Here is a 25,814-nt window from a genome sequence, read left to right as displayed (position 1 = left end):
CATTCGACCTCGTTTCGCTGAAAGGATTCGGGGAAATTCGCTGATGTTGAGCCGCTTGTCATAAGGCAATATATCACATAGTGTCGGTGCTCGTTGTCAGCTTACTACGGCTGATCGATGGAAGATCGAGTGGCGGCGTCTCGAGGACGTCTCGGTCGGGAGTGGCTGCATGGTATCCTCAGTAACATGGCCAGGCGGATCGATCGCGTCGCGCGGCAAGGCGGTGAGGGTGTGCACGACGCGCTGTACATGTCCGAGGGCGGTATGCCCCGCAGACTTGGCAATTCCTACGCTACTTGGCGGCTCCCCAAATATATCAGTATGCTTCGGATGATATGAGGCTATACTCACAGTTATTCATATTCGACTCTGTTCACCCGCGCGTACCTCACGGTGGCCAGTAGACTGCTGAGATAACACAGATGTCGTCCTTGGCTTGAATCGGCCGGCGATGCTTGTTATTGCAGCAATATGCAATGTTGTTCTAAATTTCCTGCCCTGCACGATAATATAGTGGCCGACGATCGGAGGGAACGGTCTTGGACTAATGGCGTTTGGCAGACATACCTGATTGCCGACGATAGGACCACGTGCGAGGTAGCTGCAGTGGTGGCATGGTGTCAGTTGAAAAGCCGTGGTGGAGCCCATCTGTAGTCTTGTTGTTGACACGCTGCCAGGTTTCTGAATCATGCTAGATATCGACGACGTGTGCGTAAGACTTGAAGAGAGTATCCAAAAAAAGGGGTTCCCAACTCGTATCGGGGCAATCGAACGCTTGGGGTCTCGCTCTAAAGCACATTCTGCCAGATACTAGCTACTGATTCTAAGAAGGGAAAGCTGGCTTATATGTAGTTGTTAATGAATGATCTCAATCGACGCTGGTCGGGTACGATTGTGATACTCGTTGCGCTCATCTGCAGCGGTTCAATGCATATAGATTGGGTCGATCACAGTATCTGCCATATTAGTATAGTATCGAATGGATTCAGGATAAGAGTAGATATACCTCCCGCTGGACAGTCTCCTACGTTCTGAAATCAAGGGGTAAAAGCTGGTAGAGGTTGACGTTGGATTAGCGCAGGTATATACCTGAGTAGAGGCGCTTGTCCGTACAGAAGACATATTAGAGTCATTTAGGCCAGGCAAAAGCTTTGCCTTCTTAATTAGCTGGCCTATAGTGACTGAAAACCCATATATCTATTGTCTAACAGGAACTGGCTAACTTATATGATTATGATATATTCTAGTCGCGTCAGTACTGAGAAAAGCTTGTAGAAGCGTGGAAGAACTTATCATAGGTTCGCTGCAGCATAGTATTCTCAGAGGACTAAAAGGAATCCCTCTTTCTAATAAAGGCAGTGTTTGGTCCAACAGAAGACTAGGGCAGCAGGCGGTATTTATAGACTTCTGGATTTTCTAGTCGCCGTCTACCTCATTATACACCGGTTTAGCTAAGTCTTTATCTTAGTGAGGAGTTTTACCCAAACTGAGGCACATTGGACCCTCTGCCTCAACTCCTTTTGTATTAAGCAAAAGTCAACTGCAGACTGGGAGTCAACGGATCACACTTCTACGGCCGTACTAGATTAGTGTATCAAGTTCACGGGAAATTGTTATTGAACGTTGATTGACAGAGACGAATTGTATAGGCATATCGGGCCTCAGCAAACACTTCTCTGTCACCAAGTATACCTAGAGTTCTAAGTTTCGACGTTTTCACAAAGTGGTTTATTCACAGTCCGCTGTTGACTTACCAACCGTAGCCTTAACCGTTGAGACACAAACAGCAGCAAGATCACCAGAATCAATAGTATATGCTTTTAGCTGTCATTACCATCACTTTACTATCGATACTAACAGTAGACCTGAAGTCTAAGCCAGTTCGGTCGTTTCGCGTTGTGAGGCCAGGATCTAGTCAACGCGCCTTCATTTGCGTAAGTCACGGTCGCGCGCCGGCTACTTAGCTCGGATTCGCGGAAGACCCTAAAGCGTGACTGTACTACATTGACTATACTGTAGATATTGTGGGATCTTAAAGAATATGTTCTTGCCCTACTTAGTCTATTCATATCTTCCGACAGTAAATCCGCCTGTCGAATATCATGGTCTTTAATGTGTCTAAACTAGTAGTTTGATAGTGTACTGTACTACTACGGAGATATATTTAGAAGCAACTCAGCGAGACACTTAAGCTTACACGGGCAGACTGAATTAAAAGAATGCCGGCAATCCCAATAGCATTGAAGATAAATGTATATAATGACTTTGAATATCTGGCTTTATTACGACTAACACTCGAATGATAATAAAAGTAGTGTTTTCTGAATAGAACAGGCTGTTTGTATGAGAGTTTCGTCTAGTACTAGTCACGGGAGTCACGACCATGCGACTGCGTAGATCACGATATATAGCTATACTCAAGGCCACAGCCATAGCTAGTCCTATCCAATTGCAACCGAATACCTAATAAAATCGATCTCATTTGGTCAGTCCCGAGAGACCTCAGACAACAGACCAAGACCCGTCATGTGAATCCCAACCAGGCGCATCATCGACGCGACCGAGCGTCTCAGTTCAGAGCATACAAGCAATTGCTAGCCTCTCCGCGCGATTCTAGAGCTATCTACGAAAGATACCTCTTGCAGAATGCTAACTTGCCCGAGAAAATCCCAACTGCCTTGGTTTGTTAACCAATTCAGCAACTTCGCTTTACTTATACCATTGGTCTACTCTGCTTGACCTGTCTAAATCACCATTTCACCTCCTTGCCCGTCCTCGAAGCAGCGCTCTCGTCGAAACCGATTTTTAAGGACAAGCTCACAACGGAAACCTCACGCAAAGAGTCGTTACTGATACGCAGATTAATACGCTGGCGTGGGGAAATTCAAGTATTCTGAGGAGGGGCACGGAGGTTTGACAGGTATCAGTCCAATCAGCTTGCGAGTGGGGTCGCGACAGCTGACAATGCGCCTCCTTAACTAAAATCACTTAATCAACATAGTTATACATCATACATTCGTGCCATACATTCATTCCGTCCTACCATACTTTGACCAGCTGCAAAAATGCAGAGCAGTACCAGCGTCATCTCCGACCACCGCGAGCTGCCTCCCCTACTTGACGTCTTAGTCGGCCTTCCAGTCGACCCACCTTCGCTATATTTCGACCTTGAAGGTATCAATCTTGGACGGCTTAGCTCAATCTCTCTCGTACTACTTCATGTAGTCCCTCGTTCCACGACCTACATTATCGACGTCCACACGCAAGGTGCGGATGCATTCTGTTGGGGCTAGCGACACGGGATTATTCGAAGAAATTTCTAGCTGGCTTGGCCAAATGCATTAAGAACGATCCAAACCTGTCTGATACTGCTAAGAGTTGTGGCAGATTACAAAAGATACAGGCAAGCGGCTTCATGATTCCCAAAAAGGGGGCCGGTATGAAGTTTTCAATGACGTTTATTGAAACCGGAACTTCTACTATATTGCCGACAAGATGTGGAGCTATTGCCCTCAATATGGGAGCTGTATAGCTGCAAGCTTCGCGTGCCTACTAATGGCTTCTGACGATCCGTGATGAGAGAAGCAACAGAAGTTCGGATTAAGCTTTCGCAGAGCGCACGCTACGACGGGCAGTTGAAGGCCAAGGCTTGTGGGCTCTGGGATTCATACCTTATAGTCTCGCCCTCGCTCTACCTATCTGTTAGAGAATGTTCGCTGGCAAGAATGCTATAGTAGTATTCGAGATCAGATTTACCTCCACACTCTTCGACAATCATCCCCCAACCCTAATTTGAAACATGCTAATCCAGGTATGGTTTATCGTCGATCCCTTTCCTTCCTTGAATAGAAGCTATATTTCAATGACGCGGTTGGAACCATACCCTTATGTAGATTACAGAAGTTTGCTATACATACGATACAACTCTGCTTTTCTTTCTCTGAGCAAGAGGCTTCTTCTGTTGATACTGTACAGTAGCTCTGAGCGATATTCTACACCAGTCTTGCAATATGGCCCCAATACATCTCTCTTCAAAGCTGCGTTTTATACATGACCTGATAGGGAGCCGGTCACTGATCACAATTCAAATGGCCAAAGAAGCCGAATGCAGCAAAGCCACAATCCTAAAACACCCGCATTTCTTCGTCTAGTGTGCTGGGAAAGGTGGTGCCGCCGGCTGTATTTACGCGACCCTAGTCTATCGGTGAAACAATGCGTAGGTGTCATTTGCAAGGAATGTTTTAGTGGCACGGTCTAGATACTTCGATAAAAGTCTTCTAAGCCTCCTGCATTTGTTTCTTTACCTGTCCTCGCTCGACTGCGGGAAGAATGAGCGAATAAACTCCTCACTGATAGGATCATAGGGAAAGTACAAATGGTCAGACACGTGAGAGCTATCCGAGCTCAACCCCGTGGGATCAGTTGTGGCCATATTGGGACAAGCCTGGTAGGCGTCATACATCGGAAGGTGCGATGTGTTCAGAGAAAGGTCATTTGAAAGTGAATCCCACGGACTATCTGAGACGGGCTGAAACCCCCGTGAAGAGTAGTGGTGGGAGCCGAGCGTAAAGGTAGGTGCGGGCTGAAAGTAGGGCGCTGACGGCATGTCGTCGACAGCGATTCCCGTACCGGTAGCTAGACGCCGCAAACTAATATCGCAAAGCTGCCAGGCGCGCTGCGAGGCGATGCTGTGCTCCGACATAGCATAGAGCCATCTTATTGACTTTTTGGCATAGTCCACACAATTTGCCTCTTCCTCTGGTATTTTGTCGTCCCAGAACGATATCTTCAGAAGTATGACTGTCGCTGCCTGCATTAGATAATGCAGGATACACCACCAAGGGGAGAGCTCGTAGAGCTCAATGACATTTGGCTCATCCGAGATAAGGTCAAGCATAAGCTTTGCAGACTGTAGAGTAAGCTCTGCTATATCGCTGCTGAAAGTCGATCTATTCGCAGAACTTTTCCTTCGCGTATCGCGCCGGCAGAGACATGGCCGCCCAAGCGTGATACGTGCACTGTAGAAGTGGAGATATAAAGCTAATTTGCAGCGAAGCAAATCAGGGGCATCATCCTTCTTTTTCGATGATTTGAATATCTCTGGAAGACTGTGGTACCACATGTCAATCCGAACCTTTAAGGTCCTAATGTTGTTCAGAATATGAGCCCAAGTCTTCATAACACTGTCCACGAAATACACTCTGTTAATGACCTCCTGGACGATAATCGTTAGGTCGCAGTAGTAAAGATGGCAGAGGCTGAAGCTAAAAGGCAGGCTTTTCACCCATACGTTATCACGGACGCGAGCTAGATTTGTGGTATTCGCACCCTTGGCTGGGTTGAGAGGTATGTGTCGGACTGATGCGCTCGCCATGATGTTGTTGATGCGCTTATCTCTGAGTTGCGTGTCACTAAGAACTTCCGCAGCCACGGGCCCTGACAGCTCATCATCTTCCAGAGGAAGTGGCAGAGGAGTGGTGTAGATGTCACCTAGGATACAAGTAGCCCGGCCAGTCATTATACCTAAAAGATGCTCGAATGTGTAGAGACACCACCAGACTCGATAGCGGGTTTCTTTGGCGATATCAGGTAATCGGGGACTCTCATTTTTCATGTTGATGCCTAGTGCGACAGCTGATCGGACTGCTAAAGCCGAGATTCTCCAGGCGCTAGGAAATTATAATCAGACTCCGGGCTACCACTGCTGGAAGTAATTGCTAACCGATTTATCTGGTCCGAAGACAGGAGATAAAATGCAACTAAGCCTTCCACTTGAACCTGTTGGAGATCAGGGTGACTAAATAGATCGTCGCCACTCATACTGAGGACCCTGGACCGGGTTAGATAGATCAGATGGTCTCTTTCCTCTCCGCGCCATGAAGCCCTGATGAGATGGGCATGCTGCGCGCTAATGGCAAATATCATATTTAGGATAGCAAGCCACTTATCACTGGGGTTTGCATTGCCGTCGAAAAAAGTCCGATATTGTGCGGTGAAGAGAGGTCGATGAATAATGGGGAAAAAGGGGTGAACAGTCCTCAGATAATCATCGAGGAGCTTATCTGCTAGCTGGCGAGGCGGAACAGCGTATGTGTCCACCGGTTCGGGAACAGATATGTCTTCTTCGTCTAGGTGGTAGTTTACTGCATAGAGGGCCAAGTCATCGTCTTGCCGCTTGCTTCTGCCATACTCCGAGGGGTACAACAATTGGTGCGAATGATGTTGGGCTCCTCGTTGGAGACGTTGCAGCCATGTTATCTCGGAGGTCTTGCCCATATACCCAGTTGCTCTTGAATGTTCATTGCGGTTCAAGTCTTCTCCCACTTGGTCAATATCGCCAAGTGAGCCAATAGACGAGGGCGAGCTTGGTTCATCTATAAGCTCATCGGGTAAGGTTGCAGAACGAGACGAGCGGATGTCTGAGTCATGCTGTGAAATAATGCGTCAGTTACAAGTAATGACTAGCGACACAGACGACACGAGCCTTGTCTAGTAAGCCCGTGATCCGAGCGGCAATGCGCGTATCTACTAGACTCCCCAGGTCTTTTAATACATTCTCGTAAACTTGCGCTTTTTCGGACAGATTGATGACTTGTCTACTTAGGTGTAGTCATCAATCAGCATGAAGCCAGCCACAAGCAGGTCTAGACCCAAGGTGTCCAGGACGCTAGAGACTTACCTTTTCATTTTCTCCACCGACTTTAATGGATAAAGACATGTCCCCTCCAACCCTTGGCACTGCTGACACACCGGGATCTCGCCACTACACTTTGTTTTGCGCTTCCGGCAAGACTCACAAGCCCGAGGTGCCCGGCGATTGTATCGCGGTGCGGTGTTTGATCGTTGACGGGGGATGGCAACTTTGCCATTGGCAGAATCGCCCCCTTTTACCCCTTCCGTCACAAATGTTGAAGCTGTGTTGGCGACCAAGGTAGAGGGGAAATTTTCAATGCTAGAAGCATCAGGCAGTTCATTCTGCGTGCTATTTCCGGGCCCTAGTTTATTGTCAGGTGGGTTGACAGCCCTTCCGTGGTTTTTCATAGAGGCAGAGGTGTCGGAAGGGTGGAATAGCGTCTCAAAATGGTGTTATCTTGAAGGGAAATCGTTGTAAGGCTGTTACAGTCAATCTGAAACTAGCGGTTAGGGCATAATTCTGGTAGCTTGCGTATAGAGACTCAACCAGTTGAACTCGGGCCTTGACAATCCCAATGAATAAGTCCTAGAAAAAGGAAAGTGTCTCCAAGCAGAAGCGGGTGGCGGGGTTCTTGGCCGGAAAAAGAGTCCGAAAGCTTTGGTAAGGTACCGTTACGTTTCTTGCGTGACATGATAGAAGAAAATCATCCTATCATAAAACACGCACGACCCGGATTTATTTTCCGGTGATTGATGTCATAAGCGTCGTTCAACTTCACAGAATTCCTGCGAAGAAAGGGTAACCTCGGAATGTCTGACCGCCCATAGGAAAGTGCTTGCTGTACCAGTGACGCTTTGAGACTAACACGGTCTCCAAGGCGCTTTACTCTACGTCTAGAAAAGGACATGGCGATGGGACTGCGTATGTGATTTAGTGGATATCGATCAATTAAGTGCGTGTACATAAAAGGCAGGTCGATTGACTCGGTATGACCAAGGAATGAACATCATTGAACGTCTATATGCCGCGGCAATTAAAGGGGAGGTAAAAAATCAATCAGAAAGCCGGGGTTGTGATTGTGACCTCTCCGGCTGGTTTTATGCCTAGCGTTGTACCAGTTTTCATGCCACTGAAGCATATCAGGTACTCCAGGTATAGCAGAATACATTTCCACTTATATGAGGAGGCCGATGATGCACTCCTTGTTGCCGATCCTATTCCACTGGCTACCTCTGCCAAGCCTTCCGCATAGTGATCCTATTCGTCCGTCTCATTGGGTTTTTCGCGCGTGGTCCAAAGAGTCCCTGGGCGACCTGGACGTTGGTGTTGCTCCGGCAGAATTGGGGATCCGCGGCTCCGCTTCAGGAGGGACATTCTCGGGTGCTAAACATCCGTCTAACTGATTTCCTAGAGCGAACGGACAACTTAAAACACAGGAACAGATGTCTTCCCACCCTTGAACTGCAGGCAAGGATAGGGAATACACTTGCCAGGCTTAAACAATTAGGGTTAGAGATGTTTCAAGCCTCTTGCGCAAGCACGGTCAATGGCGCAATATTGATAGTGTGCATAAAAATGAATAACATTGTGCTGGCCGTATTTGCTCTGTATACTTCAATTAAGAGACAATCTCTCGCGCAGAGTAGACCGCGGGTTTGATGGCATCCCTTATCACTGTTGTTGCCTGTTCCCGACCGCCTTCCATAATGACCAATGAGATAATTAATCCTCGGAAACGTGTCTAGTCGCAGATAGGCTCCATCACGTGATAGAGAAAGGCTGTCGGCATGGGAATCCATCTCGGACACCCAAAGAAATTCTTTTCCGCATGTTTATCTACGCAGGTTGACCCCAGTAGCCTTGTTAGTGCGATACTTGCCTCCATTAGAATGACTAATATACTGCCGCTTTTTTTTTTACACTTGTATGTAAATAAACCACTATATTACTAGCCTTCATGATGCATATAACCACTATATTCTAGTAAGGTGTATGACTACCTTTAGCCTGAATTACCGCCTGGCAGCGTGCCTGCATAAGATCAATCTGTTGCGATAGAAAGCTCTCTGGTATTGCATCCCATGCGGCGCGTACAACCTCACGAAGCTGATCATAGGATAATATCCGATCAAACGCCCTTAAATAGCGCTCACCTATCCAGTCCTTCATCCAGTCCCATAGCTGTTCAATAGGGTTTAGATCAGGTGAGTATGGAGGCCGATCGATAGGATAAATATCGCGTTCGTGAAGCTCTTCTATCGTCAAAAGATTGCGATGAGAAGGTGCGCCGTCTTGTATCACAATAATATGTTGATCTGATCTTCGCGCTAGTGTAACCATACCATCAATGAGAGGTACAATCCGGTCCGTATATCGCTCGCTATTAATAGTCCCCCATTCTTTCTCCCAGAATAGACAAGGACCCTTTTGATCGCCATAAAACGAGCCCCAAAACATCCAACCAGGTGTACGAGATACACGCTCACGGAGACAGGTATCTTCAAATTCCTCGCCGGCGCAGCGTGTAACAAAGATCCGGCGATGATAGATCGAGGTAACCTAAGTCTCATCCGTCCAAAGTATTCGTTTCCACTGCTCACGAGTCCAATTCACATGCTCCAATGCCTAGGTCAGACGTAATGCTCGCGTACGATCAGATAAAGGAGGCTTTCGAAGGGCCTTACATCGGTGATATCCACGCCTTGCGAGGGCCCGTCGAAGAGTTTCAGTGCCCACAGAAAGGTGTAGTTCCTGTATAAGCTGAGAGAAAGGCATTCGTCGTGTCTCTTTGGAAGTGCGGATAAAATCTATAATCTCATCTAGCTGTTCTTCTGATAGCTTTCGGCGCGCGCCAGGGGGCTTGCGAGGTGTAGGCCTATTATCAGTGCAAGCCTTTTGAACCTGACGCTGTGTAATATGAAGGTCTGCCGCAATTTGAGCATAGGTGTAGCCCTTCGCGCGTAGTGTACGCGCTGCGATACGTTGATCACGGGTGGCATTATGCCTAGGGGTTTGTGGTGGCTGAGGAATAGTCTCGTTGGAAGTATGGTGGAGAGACGCCATAGTGTATGCGCGGGGTGTGTGTATAGGATAATAAAAGGGGTATCTGTGAAGAGTGCTGAAATAGGGGTGTATTAGTCTATACTATATTAAGAAGGCGGTCATATATCATCTTAGTAATGCGCCAAGACTAGAAGTATCATACTAACAAACCCACTGGGGTCGACCTGCGTATATATTGGCCAAATTAGCGCCGTGGCTGTGCCGCAGCTGGTTTCCACCTCGAGGAGAGTTAACCCAAAACCAATCACACTCAATACTGGCTGTCCTTTTGATAGAACCTAAGCTCCTCCAAATCAACCCAAGCAACCAAAACACAAGGCTAATTTCACACCATGCGGCTGTATGTCACTGGTAACAATGCTTAATCCACTCTTGCTGGTAACCCCTGTGTCCAGAAATAGTGCAATCTTACGGGTATGGGCCGAGAAGCAGAGTGTGAGTCTGAGGGGTAAACTGTTTAAAAATACACTGTAGGGTCGGGTCAGGCAGCGTTGCGTTTCGGCGAGGCTGAGCTCCCCAAGGCCCTCACATGGCTGAACGTCAACCCCACTATTTAGCGACAACTTTATGGAGAAGAGCAATCTTTCTTATATATTTCTCGGCAGTCAGCATCAATTTGAGCTCTAACTTAGTATGTCTCAAATCCGGCGGTTTCAGCGAATGTCAACACACGCAGAAACCCCTTCATTGCCATCTCCGTTCCACAAAGACGATCAGCTCAATGGTGAACTCGATGCATCATCCCTTGGAGTGTTTGAGCCCCGAGAAGGCGCGTAGAATCGACTGGTGATGATGGCTTCCACGAACACGAACACTTCGAGACCCACCTGCATATTTCGCTGGCCATATTAGCCTCGAAGCGCCAGCTGAAACCCCGGTTGTAGCACATCATGACCCAGAGGCTGCAACCTTTCCTTAAATAATATCTAGGCTTTAGTCCTACGCGCTTTTGTATCTGAAGGCTCAACTAGCTCGTCTTCAATTGGCAGGGGTTCTGCGTTGAGTACCAATCCATCCCACTCGAGCGCTTAGGAGGTCTTTTTCTGTACATACCTTGCGAACATCACAGGAAGAACTTTGAGTGCTGGAAAGTGACGGGTGAGATAAATGATCGTGCCCTCGCTGTCAGTCACTGTCTTTCTCATTACAAATCTCATACCTGTGCCTTCCTTGACAACCTGACAGTCCTTCACCTACGTTGTTACCAAGTTTTACCTCTATCCACCAGTGACAGACATGTCTCGCGCATTTTCCACCGCAGCCCAGAAATTGAAGTCCCTTTCCTGGATTAATAGAGGAACAACCCAGGACGTCGATTGGGTCAAGCGCTATGCCGAAAATGCGGTGGACCTTGTTCCCCAGCTACTGGACAAAGTTGATTCAGGCACTGTGCAGTAAGCATTACCCCTCGCCCCAGAGCTCCTCAATTGACCAGAATACTTAACAACGGACTAGGGGTGACCCTCATGCAACCCCGAGAAATAACGACCCTCTCCACGGTTCTATAACATTCGGGAAGGGGGATTCCCGTGTTACATCTGCGCATGTGTACCCCGATGGAACGGTGGTCTTTTCGAAGGCTATGTATGGTCGAGTGAAGCTTCCGCGGATTCCTGGGGCCCCCGAAGGCTCTGGCCCTACTCAGTGATCTCGAGGGTTATTTTGACCGCGGGGGGCTGCAGGGTCGCGGGTGGTGGGAGTAACCCGCGAACCATAGGTCATATATGAAAGGGGAGTGGTTGGTTTCATAACCATGAAATGATGTACGGAGTACAGTACATGTGTAGACGTTCAATCACCCCCAACTCTTAGATTGCTATAATCTCAATACTACGCTTGCGAAGAGATAAAGGTTCAAGAAAAGGCTCATTGAACACCCTAGTAAACCCTCGTCGTATACAAATACACGGAGCGCTTTTGGTTGACAACTTAGACACCAAAGGGCTGGTCGGAGACCGGATCCGTAGAAAGGGTCGCCTGATTCCCAAAGTAACTGGACGGTTGCTCACCCACCAAGTTTGAGAAACGGATGATTCATCAGTTCGCGAGCTGTTTTCCTCTTCTCCGGAAGCCAGGTGAGCATATCTCGAACAAAAGATAGAAATGCCTCCCGATCATTTTCTTCGAGGAACGGGGTTGTATCCTTTAAACGTCTGGACGGGATCAATTCATTATAGCGGAATTTATCTTGAACACGGTCAGTATGTCAGGTATTGACGAGCGAGATAGTTGTCAACCCACTTTCTGCGCTAAAGAAGGGGCCACCAAAGAATTCTTGAGCATTATTGCAGAGTGCTCCAGTGTCGTTCATGACAGGCTGTGGCCAGTTGTGCTCTGACATGGTCTTTGATTTCGCGAGTAATACTCCGGGGGGAGGGCCGAGTAAGGCGATCATTTCCGCGAGGTGTGACTTTGCGTCGTATTGGCCGTTTGTATTGTGTACCTGCTGGAACAATTCCTGGTTCCCAAGGATATTCCACAACTTGCCGAACAGTATTATTAGCATTAATCCCAAGCCAAGGGGAGAAAAAGCGCGTTGTGTTGCAGATTGACATTCTGAAAACAGGTACATGGTCTTACCAGCACACCAAAGTTCCAAATATCTGCCTTGAAATCCCAACCGCAGCCAAGGATTACCTCCGGAGCACGGTAATAGTCCGGTTGGATAGGATAAATGCCCAGTTGCTCTGCTACCATTCCAAACCGGGTAGATGGCCTGTCCAATCTTGTTGCGAGCCCGAAATCGGCTATTTTGGGAACCATATTCTTGATTTCTCTCCCGTCAAGAGCACCGAAGTCATTATGGCAGCGGTAGACAGTCCGGCCACTCTCGTTATCAACCTTGAATTGCATTGGTTGTGGTCGCTTAATGAAGTCGGTGAGAATGTGTTCATTTTCAAAGCTCATGAGGATATTCCCCAGCTTTAAATCTGACAGGTAGATTAGGTCTACAAATTCCAGAATAGACACAGAAGAACGGCGCCAAATACTCACCTGTGTGGACGACTTTGCATTCCGAGTGAAGATAATCAAGACCAACAAGGAGGAAATAGATATAGGCCTTCGCAATGGGCAAAGGAATCTTGCAGTCAACGAAACGCCTTTGTAAAATCCAGAGAGGCTCTCTCATCGGCTCGTACACAAGACACACGTGCGTTCCTTCCGGACCAGTCACTTCGAAGTCATCCAGGCATGTCCGTAGAATTACGCAGCCACGATGCCCTGGATGTTGCTGGGTAATATGGGTTTCAATCGCCTTCTCATGACGAGCATCGTCAGCGTTGCTACTGTTAATTATTTTCAGGGCCACTGTATTTTCAGATTGACATTTGAGTCTTAGTTACGAGGACTGGGGTCAGTTTCCCAGAAGCCAACATGAAGGAGGCACGCGCGGGTAGATACCTGGAAATGTCTCTGGCGAGCCACACGGTTGATTGTGAACCCCATCCGATTTTGACAAGCAGTTGAAACTTCTTAGCGAGTACTTCCCCCGGCTTTGCTGGGTAGAAAGCCGCCGAATTGTAGTTAGGGCAAACTTCTTCGTCAACAAGTTCCTGTTGAGGAATTGGCGGCCCCGAGTTGGGCGGCAACTGCCAGAGTGACTTTTGGGCGAAGGAGAACATAGTACGCCTTGATGTCAAGGACAAATTCCGAAGAAGTGGCATGGGGCTATCCAAGCGATATTGTAATGCTCTGCGAACAATCTAGTACCAGGGAAGAAACTGAACTCTACGCTCCCTAAATAGCCGCCGGGAGGCTGGTGACGTATGACTAAGCGCCAAGCACCACATGACTTGTTCGATTCACAAGGCCCACCTGGCATTCCGGGAGCGCAAGGACAACCGGGCTTAATGGGCCCCCTAGGTCACACCTTGTGGGTGAAGCGCACCCGCTGGCGGAAGCGGTGTGGGTGAGCGGAGGCACAGATGTATTTCTCAACCCCACCAGATCCTGTTCCGTCGTGCAGCGTTTACCTCCTTATGCGAAATGGGGCTTAAATCCCCCAATCACCGCATTGCCGAACAGAACTCTGTGGTCCGAAGAGGAGTTAATTGTTGCCATTTATTTCCTGTCCCGGCTGATTCATCCAGAGACTGTTCGCTGTCTGCTTTTGCGTCGAGGCTACAATCGCTCGATTGGCGCTATTGAGCGAAAAGCTCTCTCGGTAGCTCAACAAAACCCGTACCTGAGGTCATCTGAAGGTCACTGGGACGTCAGTGCCGTGGACCACTGGTTAGACGATTTACTTGGAAACCATGAGTCGGTGAATCGACTCGTTCAATTCTCATCGGAAGACGCAAAGGACGTGGCATCTGTGAGCGCCTCCTTCAGGAGCTAGTCTTTTTTTTTACTTTTTATTTTTTCTTCGCACTGACTGTATCCTGTCGAACATAGAATCAAGCGGTTGATGACCTGTTAAATGCGCTTAAAATACTCATTCCTCGTTTTACGGACCTAGAAGAATGCTCCCGAAACCATCCCCAATTTGCGCTATATGTGGATTCCCGTCTCAGGAAAGAGAGTTTGAGCAGTTATCTATATAATGAATAACAGGTGCGTCTCAAGTACATAGAGTCATAGAAAGCTGCGCCCTGACCATGTTTGCCAGTGTTAGTGAAGAGACATGGGCTGCGCCTTAACTGATAAACGCAGCAGGAAAGATGCAATTCTGGAAAGGTTTCAGCTCGACCGATTGGATTTAAAGCCATATTTTGAAGACAAGAAGGACTGTTTCTCCACTATCGTTCCAGCTGCCTCGGTTGAAAATGGCCAGCGGCAAGTTCTGGAATTCATCAAATACGAGAAAAAGATCGGCAGGGTCACCTTGGTCAATGCCTGCATGCAACTGCCTGTCGAGTCTCTTGTCATGGGACTCACATCCAAAGATAAGCAGGACCACTTGGCAGGTTCCCATGGTGAGGGTCTGAAGGTGGCTGCGTTAGTCATGCGCCGAGAAGGATATAAGGTGACTGTGACAGCAAACCACTGCAATTGGAGTTTTGGCCTGCACGGGCCGTACCAGTCTCTTCGCTGTATCATCACTCCTTTCCGAAAGATGAGCGCCGCGGTCCACAGAGAGCCAGCTAACGATATAGCGAGCTTATAGTCCCAGAGTGATCGAGATGTCACGGTGGTGATTGGGGCTGGACATGCTAATCCAAGTCAACCGGTGTCATCTGAGACGTTCTTTGGATGGCTGCAAGTCACGCCCGATATTCGCGGGCTCACCTATCCACACTCGACCATTGACACCCCCAACGGAGACCTGCTTCTTGACCCGCAGTTTCAAGGAAAGATTTTTCTCCATGGGCTTCTGCTGCCCATGTCTACCTCCGGGGGCAAGGTCTTCAAGTTTGGGTACAATTTTGCTCTGGGTTAGTTCAGCCGCGATCGACAAAGACTGTCTGCCAAGCGCGAGGTAGCAGATCTGTTGCGGCAAATATGGGAAAGTGCCCTGCGAATGCATGAAGAAATCCTTCTCCCAATCTATGTCAATCTCCTACGGAACTTTCCATGCGTCGCCGACGTTGAACAAGCTAACAGTCTTCTAGAACCATCCACTAAAGCCCGCATCTGGAAACATATACTACAAGCTTCACAGCAAGGACTCTTCTTTTACAGTGAAACATCAAGTGCGCAGGTCAGTGAGATGAATTCTGGCCAACGCGCCGCCAACTGACGTCAGCCAGTCTATAGGAATGATACGAGAATCCACCGGGAAAAAGCCGACGAGACTTCCTGAGAGCTTTTGGAGACTGCTGCGTTCGGTCTCGCCCATCCGGACTATTGACGAGGAGCAACGGAAGTGTTTCAGGGATACCAAGATCGGTGCCTTGCCCAGGTCCGTTTTTGCAAGAACAACAGACAGGGCTTTAAGAGCCTGCCTGGCACTCATGCAGGCAACAAAAGATATAAGAGTGCTCTACGTCAACGGCTCGACAGGAAAACTTGATGTGTTCTACGATGCCATGAGCAGCACCTTGAAAATCCACCATAGATGGTTGGACTTTGATAACGTGCACCAAGAAACCTCGTGCCGGACCTTGTTCCCAAACAATATAGGTGGGAATAGTGCACCCTATTTCTGCGGCCACGTCGTGGAAGAACTCTTGGCTCTATCGATTTGTTCAATTTTTAAAGCATCCCCATTATTGCGGGCCACCGAGATGCGATACATGCGTCAGATCAGACGCCTGATTCGGTTTTTGCCGCATAGCATCACAATAAGCTCCCATCCAGGAGGTCTGCAGGTCACATGGGAAGATAACGAGGCCGAATCATTTCGAAAACTTGATGGGTTTGGAGCAGATTACGTGGTCGTTCTCCACGCAGAGCAGTGTACCAGTGCAAGAGCGGCGGTTTTCCAATCGGACACAAGTGAGTTTGCCAGTCTACCAGCGCACGCGGATGAATACAAAGCTAACTTGCATTAGTTTCGACCGAAACAGCGTTCGCACCATGTGGGTGCCGTCAGCAAGTCGTTTGTCAAACGCACCGATGGTGTGTCTTTGCCAACATGAATATCTCTACCAGGTACTACGCGATGATCTGTCTGAACGAAAGGTCGGCAATCTATGGTCTCCCGTCTGAATCGATACTTCATGGACCACAAGGATGAATTCGGTCTAGTATCGCGCCGTCCTCTTCAGGTTCGTTTTATGGGTCGCCGACTTGAGCATGGGACTTTATTTGGTACAAATAGACTTCCCACTTCAAGTCCAGCTTCGTACCGTGTAGCAATGGAGCGAGAGAGATATGAATCAATTGATGCTCCACCAACCTAATGCCCAAGGTAAATTGGCGGAATCTGTCACATGTACTTCCTATGAAGAAGTGCGGCGAACGTTTACTGGGTTCGACCTATTCCGGCGCGATCGCACGGACTAGATGTGAGGCCCCATTTTCAGGCTATGAGATGTCGTTACACAATCGCGCTTTCGAAGAAGGCCCGCACGGAATTACGCACGTATCGATAGATGAGGATGTTGAGGATGAGTGAATTTATTGCCTACAATCTTTGCCTAGCCTACTATCCATAAAGACGAAAATCAACCACGCCAGCTTGATAATGCAGCGCTCCGCCACCATGCAGTGCGTGGAAGATAGTACCTGCTACTTCAGCGCCGGGAGAAAAACGACAATCGTTTCCAGAAAGGTGACGTCTTATCGCCATTCACATTTCGCTCTGGCGAAGGCGGGTTGATCGACGAAGTGGGGCAGGAACTTGCGCCAGCCTGGCCGATCGACGGACACCATCCTGGGCGGTCGGCGCTGCGGAGTCCCGGTGACGCCGCCTTGGCTCAGCTGGCTGGGTGAGCGGCACTCCAACCCGGGGAGGGTCGATTGACGGCGGAGTGGTGCCTGTGTCAGATGAGATATCTGCGATGGCCTCGACGGAACTTTCTTCGGGCAAGGGCGAGGGGCCTCTGGGTCCACGATACAGGGCATGGAAGGCGGTCTCGATTCGACTAGAATGTTTTAGCATTCTGAAGCCCGACGGGATCGTGAACTTACCATATACAGCATGATGTGCCGTGCCCGGTTTCGCGCTTTTCCAACCACTCTTGTGTACAAGCAAGGTGAGCCAGCCCTTTGCACCTGACACAACGCAAGACCACGCGTTCATCGACGCGACTCTCATCCTCGGCCAAGCAGAACACGCAGTGGATGTTGTCCACTTCGTGGCTGCAAGTGACCCCGTGGAGTGTGAAGTCCTGCCCGCCAGCCCAGGAATTGGGCGTCAACGAAAGAACGGCCGGTTGAGCCGGAGTAACGCGCCATGGAACAGTATTCGCTCGCAGCATCGCGGCCGTGACATAGAGATGAGCTGGTCGACCAAGTCGCTCGGTTGGCCCAGAGTTGGTCCAGAAAGTCGCTGGCGAGGCTTCTCGGTCCCTGTAGTGATCAATGTGTGTATCCACGAGTCGATGGGCCCGGTCCGATTCCGAAGGGCCTCGTCTGAAGGCGGATCGTGTCTGGCGCGGGACGGCCGGTGCAGGAGGCGAACGTGGAGTGTCCGCGGCAGCACTATGTGCCTGAGTCTGATTCCGAACAGCTGCTTCGTACCATCGTTGACCGACCCGGTCCGCCTGCCGATCCCGGTGCCATCGCTTGCAGAGAAAGTTTTTGGCGATCTCGCAGAGTGAGGCCTGCAGTGCTGACAACCCAAATGGGATCCTAGAAAGGTCGGTCATCTTTTGATGGCCTTGGTTGATGTCTTTGATTTTGACCGAGTTCCTGCACGGTATTCCGTTTGCCGTGATCCCACAACAAAGACTGCGTTGGCCAAGTGGCCCAACCTCTATCTCACAGACCACTAATGGGTTCCAAAGGGATCTGGATGGCATTGGTGCTGTGCACGCGGGGGGAGTGTAGAGAGAAGGAAGTACGTTCGGTGAGGTGATCGCAGTGTATCCTGGCCGGACTCTGCAGTGCCCACCCGCAGCTTTATAGACCTTCTAGCAGCGTTGACACATACCAATGTTCAAGGCAGCTGATAGTAGGTCACATCAGATCATTCCTCTGGCGATGCGCAAGGGCACGAGCATTGCAGGCGCAGAGTTCATAAGTGGCGTGCGGACGGGTGGCATTGCGTTTTGAATGTGCTGTTGCGCAATGGCTCTTGTGGATCATGCCAAAACGGACGACATGCTTGGGCTATACTGTCACATAGCTCCCAGTTTCGTCGATAGCGGTAGGAATCTTTGAGCCGAGAATGCAGACAAACTAATCGCCTGTCGCGAGCAATCAGAGTAGAAGGCAATCGTCACCTAGGAGCTGCTCACGTGGTTCTAGAGCCTCGTGGGGCGCTCCCAGGACTGAAATCGCTCCCAGGGTCTTTCATAGTGATCCTAGCACTTTATATTGTTTCCAGGCGCTCCATTGTCTTCTGACTGGGTACCTGCGCCGCATTGTCAATCTTGGGTGATTTGTTGCATCGGAGAGCACAACAATTCTATCTTGCAGAGCTTCATATAAAGCCCTGCTTCTCAGCCTACAATGGGCCTATGCTGCGCCAGCATATACCATAACCTCAATCTAGCGCTTCCCACAATGGTTTGTGAACTATCCTGCGTTCTGATTATGGGCCATTACACTAGCTAACGTACACAACAGTGTTGTCTTCCAGATCTGCCCATCGAAATACGGCTGGAGATCGCAGCATACTTGGGTGGCCAAGAGCTATTTGCGTTCGCGCAGTCTTGCCAAGGCCTATACTCCACTCTGTGGCCGACTGTTTTGACATTCAATGTTAAATACCAAAACAGTATTCTACTACATTTGGCGGCGAAACCCAACGACGTTTCTCTTGCAGAAGCTTTGCTTCACTGCCACGCCAACGTCAATGCGTTTTTCCGGGGAAAGACGCCAATTATGAGGGCATCGGAACACTCTGCTACCAAGGTGCTGAAACTCCGTTGCAAGCGCCAAAGGTAGACATCAAGGTCCAAAACAAAGCTCAAGTGCGCGATAGTGAAGACTAGATCGTGGTATCGGTGAACCACAAACATGTCGATTTATCAATGTCGCTAAATACAACACTTGCGTTAAAACCAAACAAGCTCTTCGTACTTGACTTTGTTATGGGTGCATTTTTCTTGGCCACATGTGAGTCGTGTGAATCAACAGGTGAAGTGTCAACGGTCAGCTCAACTCACTTTGTTGAAACTGGCGCACTGTTTCACCGACAATGGGACAGACCACAGCAGTCTGTGATCCTTGCATAATATATAAAGACTCCCTCATTGCGGCATGACCCCAACTCATCTACCCGCAAACCAAATGGACCGCCCTCCTTCTCCTTTCCCAGCTGGCCGGCCAGCCAAGCGACAGCGTCGGGCCTCTGACCAGCCAGACAATGAGGTGTATGTGCAAGACTATCAGCCACAGGCAGTTCGCACGGCCATCGATCCCGAGGTCAGAATCTTCCCAGCTTCCCGACCGCTAGGGAACGAAATTAACAAGTCACAGAGTCCTGTCAGTCCGGCCGGTCTCCTTACCACGCAGCTCATAGGGATTCTCCGTGACAACGTGGACCTCGCTATGCCTGCCCTCCAGCTTCTGGACCTATACTTCTGCCTGTGGGACTGCTATATCGTCAAGTCCGCCGAGAAGATATACTTCGATGAAGAACAGCAACAAATTGAAGAGTCGAACGAGTGGCTGGAAGCCGAGAATGACATTCTCATGCATCGCTGCAATGCACAAACGCTGATGTTGTGGGGCCGGGAGCGTGCGCTTCATGACCTTCATGCCGGGATCGCTGCAGTCCTGGAGGCAAGCGGAGAATGGACCTGTCGCGTCGAGAGGCCTCAAGAAAGATCTCGAGTAGCTTGAGATGGAAAGCAGGTAAGTGGAATAGTGCGTTCACGCGTTTCTCACGCCCTCCGTCTAGCACCCTTTCGATATCTTCATCAGCGTAAACAGTTGGGAACCCATGGTGAGTTCCAGTTAATCCTGGTGATGGGACATCGCATCTTCACCATTGTTTACTCATTTTACTGCTAGTCTCTTGGAAATGAAAGCCCGATCTCTCTCTCTCTATTGTTTATGAATATATTCAAGGCCTGTGGGCCTCTGCACGTCTCTATTGCCTCCAGCGATCTTCACATCGCCAAGTCCACCAAGGCCCATCTCTCCCGTACGGGCGTCCATAAAACAGGATGGACATGAACGATCCAGTTCAGGACGGTACGTACATGTGGACCTCTTATCAACATATACTCACGGCAGTATAGGCTCTGACTTCGACCTCGACGTTCACGCCATCTGGCGAGAGTCGTCTAGTATACCGACGCCACCTCCTTGCCTTATCGCGGACCGTGCCAGCAGCGAGCTAGCTTCACTGGATCTAGCTTCCCTGGATCTAGTTGATCCTGCTGGGTACGAAGCTCAGGGGTCCTCCTGGGTGAAATGCTTCTTCCAACCCAACTGAGAGGATCCGCCGGGCTTCGAATGGACAGGCCCTGATCCTCTATCAGCCTTGACTCAGTCTGAAGATATATTCCGCTTCATGTCAGTATTACTTCTTGCGGAGGAAATACACTGGGTGGAGTTTCGACTCGCACGGCTTGACCAGTTTACCGGGGACATGATCGGAGAGCATCGGTTCTTCTTGCCTCGGGTGGAATCGGTCATGGGGAACCTATGTCGGACGCGGCAGCAGATACTCATCGTCATCTCTCAGACGGCTGTGCGATCGATGGCATCCAGCTTCCAATTGTCTCTGTGGCCACGTGTGGAACCTCCCCCATACTCTAGTCACTTCATGCTTTCCCCGCTAGCTACATCACCTTCGATACCATCCCTGAATCCGTCCGTTCTTGTACGCAACCCCCTGCCAGATTATATTTGAAAGTAGCATGGCGTGCAAATAAATGTCCGGACCGTTTCCAACTCTTCCTTCGCTAACGAAATCTCCAAAGATTGTTACATTCATACATGACTACAGTTTGCTTTGCACAATGCTCTCAAAACAAAACCTGTCTTCAGACGTGAACAAAACTTTGAATTTGATTTCTTTTACTCAAGTACAAAGAGGTTTTAAACCAATCGTTGTTTGACGTCAAGCACGACTCAACACAGATTCACGAGAAATCCCTCACTCGCGTCGGTCGGCATCCACCAAATCGGCCAGATTGCCTCTCAAGAGCTGGTTCCAGTCATTGAGGATGCCAGTCAGTCGCTCTCGAGACGATTGTAAAGCCTGGTCAAAGAAACGCAGTCGAGATGACTGCTCGGCGTGGCGAAGTTGAAGGCTGTCCCTCTCGTTACTCAAGGGCACGCTAGCCTCCCTCAAAACTTGATTGGCTTCATTTATTTTCTCGCAGTCGAGATGCTTAGACACACATGACTCCCAGAGACGGCGATAGAGCCCCACAAGTCGAGCGGCTTGAAAAGCGAGTTTCGGATCGTCACGTTCGAGATGTGCGAGCGCCTCCAATACGGTTTGAAATGGCTCGGTCGCCAAGGCGTCCTTTGGGGTCGGCTCCTGCTGTCAGGGAGTGGTCAGACGCTGGTCTAAATTGTTCTCAAGATAACTTACCAGAGAAGGTTTGGGGTCGGACGTAGGCGGTGGAACAGCTTCATCGCTCTGGGGAGGGACTTCATTCAGCTGCGAGCCTTCTTCCTTGTTCTGGTCCGGCATAGACTCGGAAGCCTCCATTGCGTTCAGCAGGTCGAGAAAGATAATCCAGGTGAAGACAAGCCAATTTTTCTTCATTCAAGTGCTGATCCTCTTTATAACCTACCGGGTGAAGTGGCTTGCTGCTGGTCCTTACGCTTGGTGTTCAAATCGATCAACACAACCACTTCAACTAGTGTTGATGTCTTCTTCTCCTGGACAGTCTGCTGAGCTATTTGGTGAGCTACTGTTGGGAGCCCGTCAGCGGCTTTTCAACGAGATTTCCGACATTGCTTCAAGCTAGGCACTCAACACGTTAATGTTGGTTTGGAATCGTCTTGAAACAAGGTGCGTGCTGAATGAACGTGATAAGTGATGTCTCAACGTTGAACCATTGTTTCGCATGCCCAACAATAGGTTGACCCGTTGCTTCAGAGACGTTGCTTCACAGGCGTTGCTTCACAGGCGTTGCTTCACAGGCGTTGCTTCACAGGCGCTATCAACTAACATATGTTGAATCGTGCTCTAGCTCAGAGCAGAGGAGCAGCCACGTGCCAGGAAGCTGTCAACGTAGCAATTTTCTTCTTTCCCCTCCAAAAAATGCCAGGTGGGCCCGCATATAAGTGTCTGAGTGTACCCAGACTCAAGAAGCGCCCTCTACTGCATGGGATTCATCTGGTTCATCCAAGTCATGAGGACTTTGTGCGTATTTTAGGGTGTTCACCTGCATCTACATCAGTTACTTCAGTTATTTCCATACTTGAACAACACTAAATGGCGTGCTGTGCTACGATATGAACATTACTTCTGCCACTTCGATTTGCCATCAAGTATGCGAGATATGCCATTGACGGGTGACAGCCAACAGATGGAGCAGTACAGCACAGCAACGTCCTCGCAACCAGAAATACACGAGGACAACACATGGTTCTCGAGCGACATCACAATGCTCTGCGGCAGCAGTGGCGGCAGCAGTGGCGGCAGCAGCGGACGTAACTACCTTGCACAAACTGCATCCTCCGACGAGTCTGGCATGGATGTCATCCAACATGGCCAGGACGAGGCTGAAGCCGGATCTCAGGTCTCGACATTTGCAATGCCCAGCGTTAAAAGCGACTTGGAAAGCCATTCCTGCCAATACCCTGGCTGTTCCATTGACCAAGCTTTGAATAATCTTGAATGCCAGCCTGTGATCTGGTGGTTCACATGTGCACCTACTCCACAGCTTCTAAACATGGTTCTGCAGGGACGATCCGCCGGCTGCTCTGAGCATGCGCGGATTTCCTTCGGGGCACGCGCCTTCCCACACAATGCCGAACATTCCTGCCTACAGTCACACGGAGGGCCTCCGATTGGCCACGATACGCCCGGAGTTGTGTCCAGTAGAATCTTTGAATCATGTTCCAGTGTCAAGGACGGCATGCCGCATGCCTCCACCTCGAGTCTCGGTAGTGCCAGCCACCATCCCGCAACGGCAGTTCAAATGCAGTCATCCAGGTTGCGAGAGCTCCTTTAAGCGGAAGGAGGCTCTCAAACGCCATTTGACAGTTCATTCGGGTGAAAGACCCTACGTCTGCTGGGTTCCTGGATGTCAACGCGGTTTCGCGCGTCGCGACAACCTCGGCGCCCATCATACCTCGCACGGAAAACATGGAGGGCTGAATCGTTATGTAGCCACCCTGGACAAGAGGAGTCCAGTCTTTGATCCTCACTATTGCGGGCAGCTGACGCCTCAAGGGTGGCCAATCGAGCATACGGGCTAAAACTCATCGTGACGCTTGGGCTGGGCAGTGACTGGTACAAAGGCTTCACATATCTTCGCGGAGAGATAACTAGAAAGACACAAGGACGAATGCATATAGCGCTTCCCTTTTTTTATACGCTTTAGCCTGTATATATCTTTCTATGTCTTGAAGTCTAGTAGCACCTTGAATCTGACCCAGGCAGAGCGGGATCGTTGTACTGATTCATCTGTTTGTCTGTGGCGAGCGTGTGGTCTTCTCGGATAAAGAAATTCATCTCTCAGCTGCCGTCAATCTCCCCCATCTGAGATCTCGCGTAGCATCCCGTGATAATCCGGGATACTGCTAGATGGCGAGTCACAACGGATGACTCCCACTGGACCCGTGCTAGATGGCGTTGCCATGTCCAGTGCGACAATTGGACGGGAGAAGTAGGCTTGAAAGAGGTTCATATCGATTGATGACCGACACTGCTGCATTGGGTCTGGCGGGGAAGCCAGGGCAGGAGAATGCACCAGTGAGCGGAGACGGTTGAGCACAGAAAACTCCAGTTTCAACTTGATGCAATAGACCACCGTCTTGAAGCTGACTTGGATGTAGTGCAGCTTGTACTCCGTGAGGAGTAGTAGAATATTGAGGGCAATAACGAGAATATTGACCCAAAGAAGGTGAATGATGACCTTGCGGCCATTCCGACCGCGAATTTGGATAATGCACTTGAGAGCGCGGATCGCCTCATAGATATAAAGGCCGCATATAACAAGGTCCTGTATACAGAAGCCTGCTAATTGGATCCAGTTGTAGATCATAGCAGGGCGAGCGAAACGTGCATTGCCGTGGTCGGTACCGAGGAAAAGAACCGTTATCGGGACATACAGGATGCATACATTAACGATGATCATCCACAGCACCTATCACACCTTACTGATATCCAATACCACGAGGTACAAGCGCGAGTAGAGTACAATAGATTGGCCAGTAACCATGGCGTACCATCTAATCACGAAAGGGATAGATATCGGCAATTCGGGTACGCGAGACAAGAAGTAAGCTATAGTAGGAAGAGCATGCATAAGAATGCCCCACGATACGACCTGCATACTCTAGAAATACAGACTGCGGTAGTTTTTGATAGTGTCGAACGTGATAAATACCGTTTCGAGTGTATTGTAGGCGCCGATCGAGAATGTGGACACGATCTCGATGACTGCGATGTTTTCCCTAAGGATGGTCCCTACTTCTGAGGGCAACTTGGCCATAGCAGTATCTATGGTCAGACGTCTTCGCAGGATCAAAAAAAAGTCGGATTTAGAATGAAGTGGCCAAGCCTCTGGATTATATGTTTATCGTGAAGGCTTGATGGGAGGGTACCTGTCGTAACATCATCGCAAACAGCTGACGAGGCTGTCAAGGGCTGGACTCCGGGATATTGGCCAAGGGCTTCAGGAAAAAGGCCAAGAGCCCCAGGATATTGATCAAAGGCCCCAGGAGCGAGTCAGCTCCCGGGGCCGGTGCTTGCATTCCCAGCTCCGGTTGTGTCGTTGACAGGAACTTAAGTTGAGGTCCGCGGACCAGTCTTCCCGTAATCTGCTGGGGCCAGAAGCCTACACGTGAATCCAAAGTATGCCGGTCCTAGGAATACCCACTCGGACCCGCGGAAGCAAAAACCTGGCCCTGGGATCTAGAACGAGGGTCATAGGAGCGCGACGGCTCCTAGGACCAGACCAGGCGATCCCGATACCGAGTAGGCCGTAGATAGGAGCGGAAGTCGCAGCTCCAAGAGTAGCCTCCACCAGTACATGTGCCATATGGTGTACAAGGTACCGCAATCGGCACGGGTATGAGCGTTCGCCCGTATCTGTTGACCTGTTTCTTGCATCAAAGCGCCGTCTCGAGAAGACGTACTATGATGTTTTCTAATGCGTATGTGCACAATTCCCCGATTTGTCGCATAGAAGCATGATTCGGTAAACCCTAGAGAAACAGCGAATACGCCCGAGTTTCCCCGCGATGCAGTACTCGGGTCGGATTCTACAATCGACAAACAATCCCGTGCGCGATATCCTCAAGCTAGCCGTCCAGTTCCCACGTAGCGGTCAGGGCTACCGCATTCTATCGTGGCTGTTGACACCTACCGCCAAGACTGCTAGGCAGCGCTGGCCATGGGCTTCTGCAACTACGTGGCCAGCGAGAACCGTGGCAGAGATATTCGATTGACCGGACGAAACAGGTGTATCTGAGGCCTGGAGCG

The 25,814-nt window shown here is 49.6% G+C and overlaps 12 protein-coding genes across 12 annotated transcripts; 6 read left to right on the top strand and 6 right to left on the bottom strand.

The window, feature by feature from the left end:
- Positions 1-4,300: 4,300 nt before the first annotated feature.
- On the bottom strand, positions 4,301-7,041 carry LCP9604111_4282 (transcriptional regulator family TF; the record flags this gene model as incomplete). Its single annotated transcript, XM_039071964.1, has 4 exons — positions 4,301-5,669; positions 5,723-6,429; positions 6,485-6,596; positions 6,680-7,041. 4 exons carry the CDS (start codon positions 7,039-7,041, stop codon positions 4,301-4,303), a joined length of 2,550 nt encoding a protein of 849 aa, XP_038929844.1.
- Positions 7,042-9,259: 2,218 nt separating this feature from the next.
- On the bottom strand, positions 9,260-9,697 carry LCP9604111_4281 (uncharacterized protein; the record flags this gene model as incomplete). Its single annotated transcript, XM_039071963.1, has 1 exon — positions 9,260-9,697. The coding sequence occupies one exon, from the start codon at positions 9,695-9,697 to the stop codon at positions 9,260-9,262; it is 438 nt and encodes a 145-aa protein (XP_038929843.1).
- A 332-nt stretch (positions 9,698-10,029) lies between these two features.
- On the top strand, positions 10,030-11,345 carry LCP9604111_4280 (uncharacterized protein; the record flags this gene model as incomplete). Its single annotated transcript, XM_039071962.1, has 3 exons — positions 10,030-10,037; positions 10,993-11,091; positions 11,153-11,345. The coding sequence occupies 3 exons, from the start codon at positions 10,030-10,032 to the stop codon at positions 11,343-11,345; spliced, it is 300 nt and encodes a 99-aa protein (XP_038929842.1).
- A 357-nt stretch (positions 11,346-11,702) lies between these two features.
- Positions 11,703-13,320, bottom strand: LCP9604111_4279 (putative serine/threonine-protein kinase; the record flags this gene model as incomplete). Its single annotated transcript, XM_039071960.1, has 5 exons — positions 11,703-11,884; positions 11,939-12,179; positions 12,278-12,627; positions 12,692-13,032; positions 13,100-13,320. 5 exons carry the CDS (start codon positions 13,318-13,320, stop codon positions 11,703-11,705), a joined length of 1,335 nt encoding a protein of 444 aa, XP_038929841.1.
- A 228-nt stretch (positions 13,321-13,548) lies between these two features.
- On the top strand, positions 13,549-14,117 carry LCP9604111_4278 (uncharacterized protein; the record flags this gene model as incomplete). The annotated part of the gene is made up of 4 exons (XM_039071959.1): positions 13,549-13,607; positions 13,724-13,930; positions 14,001-14,012; positions 14,093-14,117. The coding sequence occupies 4 exons, from the start codon at positions 13,549-13,551 to the stop codon at positions 14,115-14,117; spliced, it is 303 nt and encodes a 100-aa protein (XP_038929840.1).
- Positions 14,118-14,564: 447 nt separating this feature from the next.
- Positions 14,565-16,316, top strand: LCP9604111_4277 (uncharacterized protein; the record flags this gene model as incomplete). The annotated part of the gene is made up of 5 exons (XM_039071958.1): positions 14,565-14,663; positions 14,805-15,072; positions 15,250-15,338; positions 15,388-16,075; positions 16,132-16,316. 5 exons carry the CDS (start codon positions 14,565-14,567, stop codon positions 16,314-16,316), a joined length of 1,329 nt encoding a protein of 442 aa, XP_038929839.1.
- A 555-nt stretch (positions 16,317-16,871) lies between these two features.
- On the bottom strand, positions 16,872-17,892 carry LCP9604111_4276 (uncharacterized protein; the record flags this gene model as incomplete). The annotated part of the gene is made up of 2 exons (XM_039071957.1): positions 16,872-17,166; positions 17,213-17,892. The coding sequence occupies 2 exons, from the start codon at positions 17,890-17,892 to the stop codon at positions 16,872-16,874; spliced, it is 975 nt and encodes a 324-aa protein (XP_038929838.1).
- An 859-nt stretch (positions 17,893-18,751) lies between these two features.
- Positions 18,752-19,135, top strand: LCP9604111_4275 (uncharacterized protein; the record flags this gene model as incomplete). Its single annotated transcript, XM_039071956.1, has 2 exons — positions 18,752-18,754; positions 18,815-19,135. 2 exons carry the CDS (start codon positions 18,752-18,754, stop codon positions 19,133-19,135), a joined length of 324 nt encoding a protein of 107 aa, XP_038929837.1.
- Positions 19,136-19,480: 345 nt separating this feature from the next.
- Positions 19,481-20,633, top strand: LCP9604111_4274 (uncharacterized protein; the record flags this gene model as incomplete). The annotated part of the gene is made up of 6 exons (XM_039071955.1): positions 19,481-19,615; positions 19,670-20,026; positions 20,094-20,138; positions 20,207-20,339; positions 20,381-20,389; positions 20,437-20,633. 6 exons carry the CDS (start codon positions 19,481-19,483, stop codon positions 20,631-20,633), a joined length of 876 nt encoding a protein of 291 aa, XP_038929836.1.
- A 666-nt stretch (positions 20,634-21,299) lies between these two features.
- LCP9604111_4273 (uncharacterized protein) lies at positions 21,300-21,863 on the bottom strand (the record flags this gene model as incomplete). The annotated part of the gene is made up of 2 exons (XM_039071954.1): positions 21,300-21,692; positions 21,744-21,863. 2 exons carry the CDS (start codon positions 21,861-21,863, stop codon positions 21,300-21,302), a joined length of 513 nt encoding a protein of 170 aa, XP_038929835.1.
- A 790-nt stretch (positions 21,864-22,653) lies between these two features.
- LCP9604111_4272 (uncharacterized protein) lies at positions 22,654-23,337 on the top strand (the record flags this gene model as incomplete). Its single annotated transcript, XM_039071953.1, has 1 exon — positions 22,654-23,337. One exon carries the CDS (start codon positions 22,654-22,656, stop codon positions 23,335-23,337), a length of 684 nt encoding a protein of 227 aa, XP_038929834.1.
- Positions 23,338-23,853: 516 nt separating this feature from the next.
- On the bottom strand, positions 23,854-24,372 carry LCP9604111_4271 (uncharacterized protein; the record flags this gene model as incomplete). The annotated part of the gene is made up of 1 exon (XM_039071952.1): positions 23,854-24,372. The coding sequence occupies one exon, from the start codon at positions 24,370-24,372 to the stop codon at positions 23,854-23,856; it is 519 nt and encodes a 172-aa protein (XP_038929833.1).
- Positions 24,373-25,814: the final 1,442 nt, after the last annotated feature.

The sequence above is a fragment of the Penicillium roqueforti genome, assembly GCF_015533775.1.
Source record: "Penicillium roqueforti strain LCP96 04111 chromosome Unknown scaffold_08, whole genome shotgun sequence".
NCBI lineage: Eukaryota > Fungi > Ascomycota > Eurotiomycetes > Eurotiales > Aspergillaceae > Penicillium > Penicillium roqueforti.
Note: the sequence above shows the minus strand (reverse complement) of the source record. Positions and strands in the feature narration are given on the sequence as shown.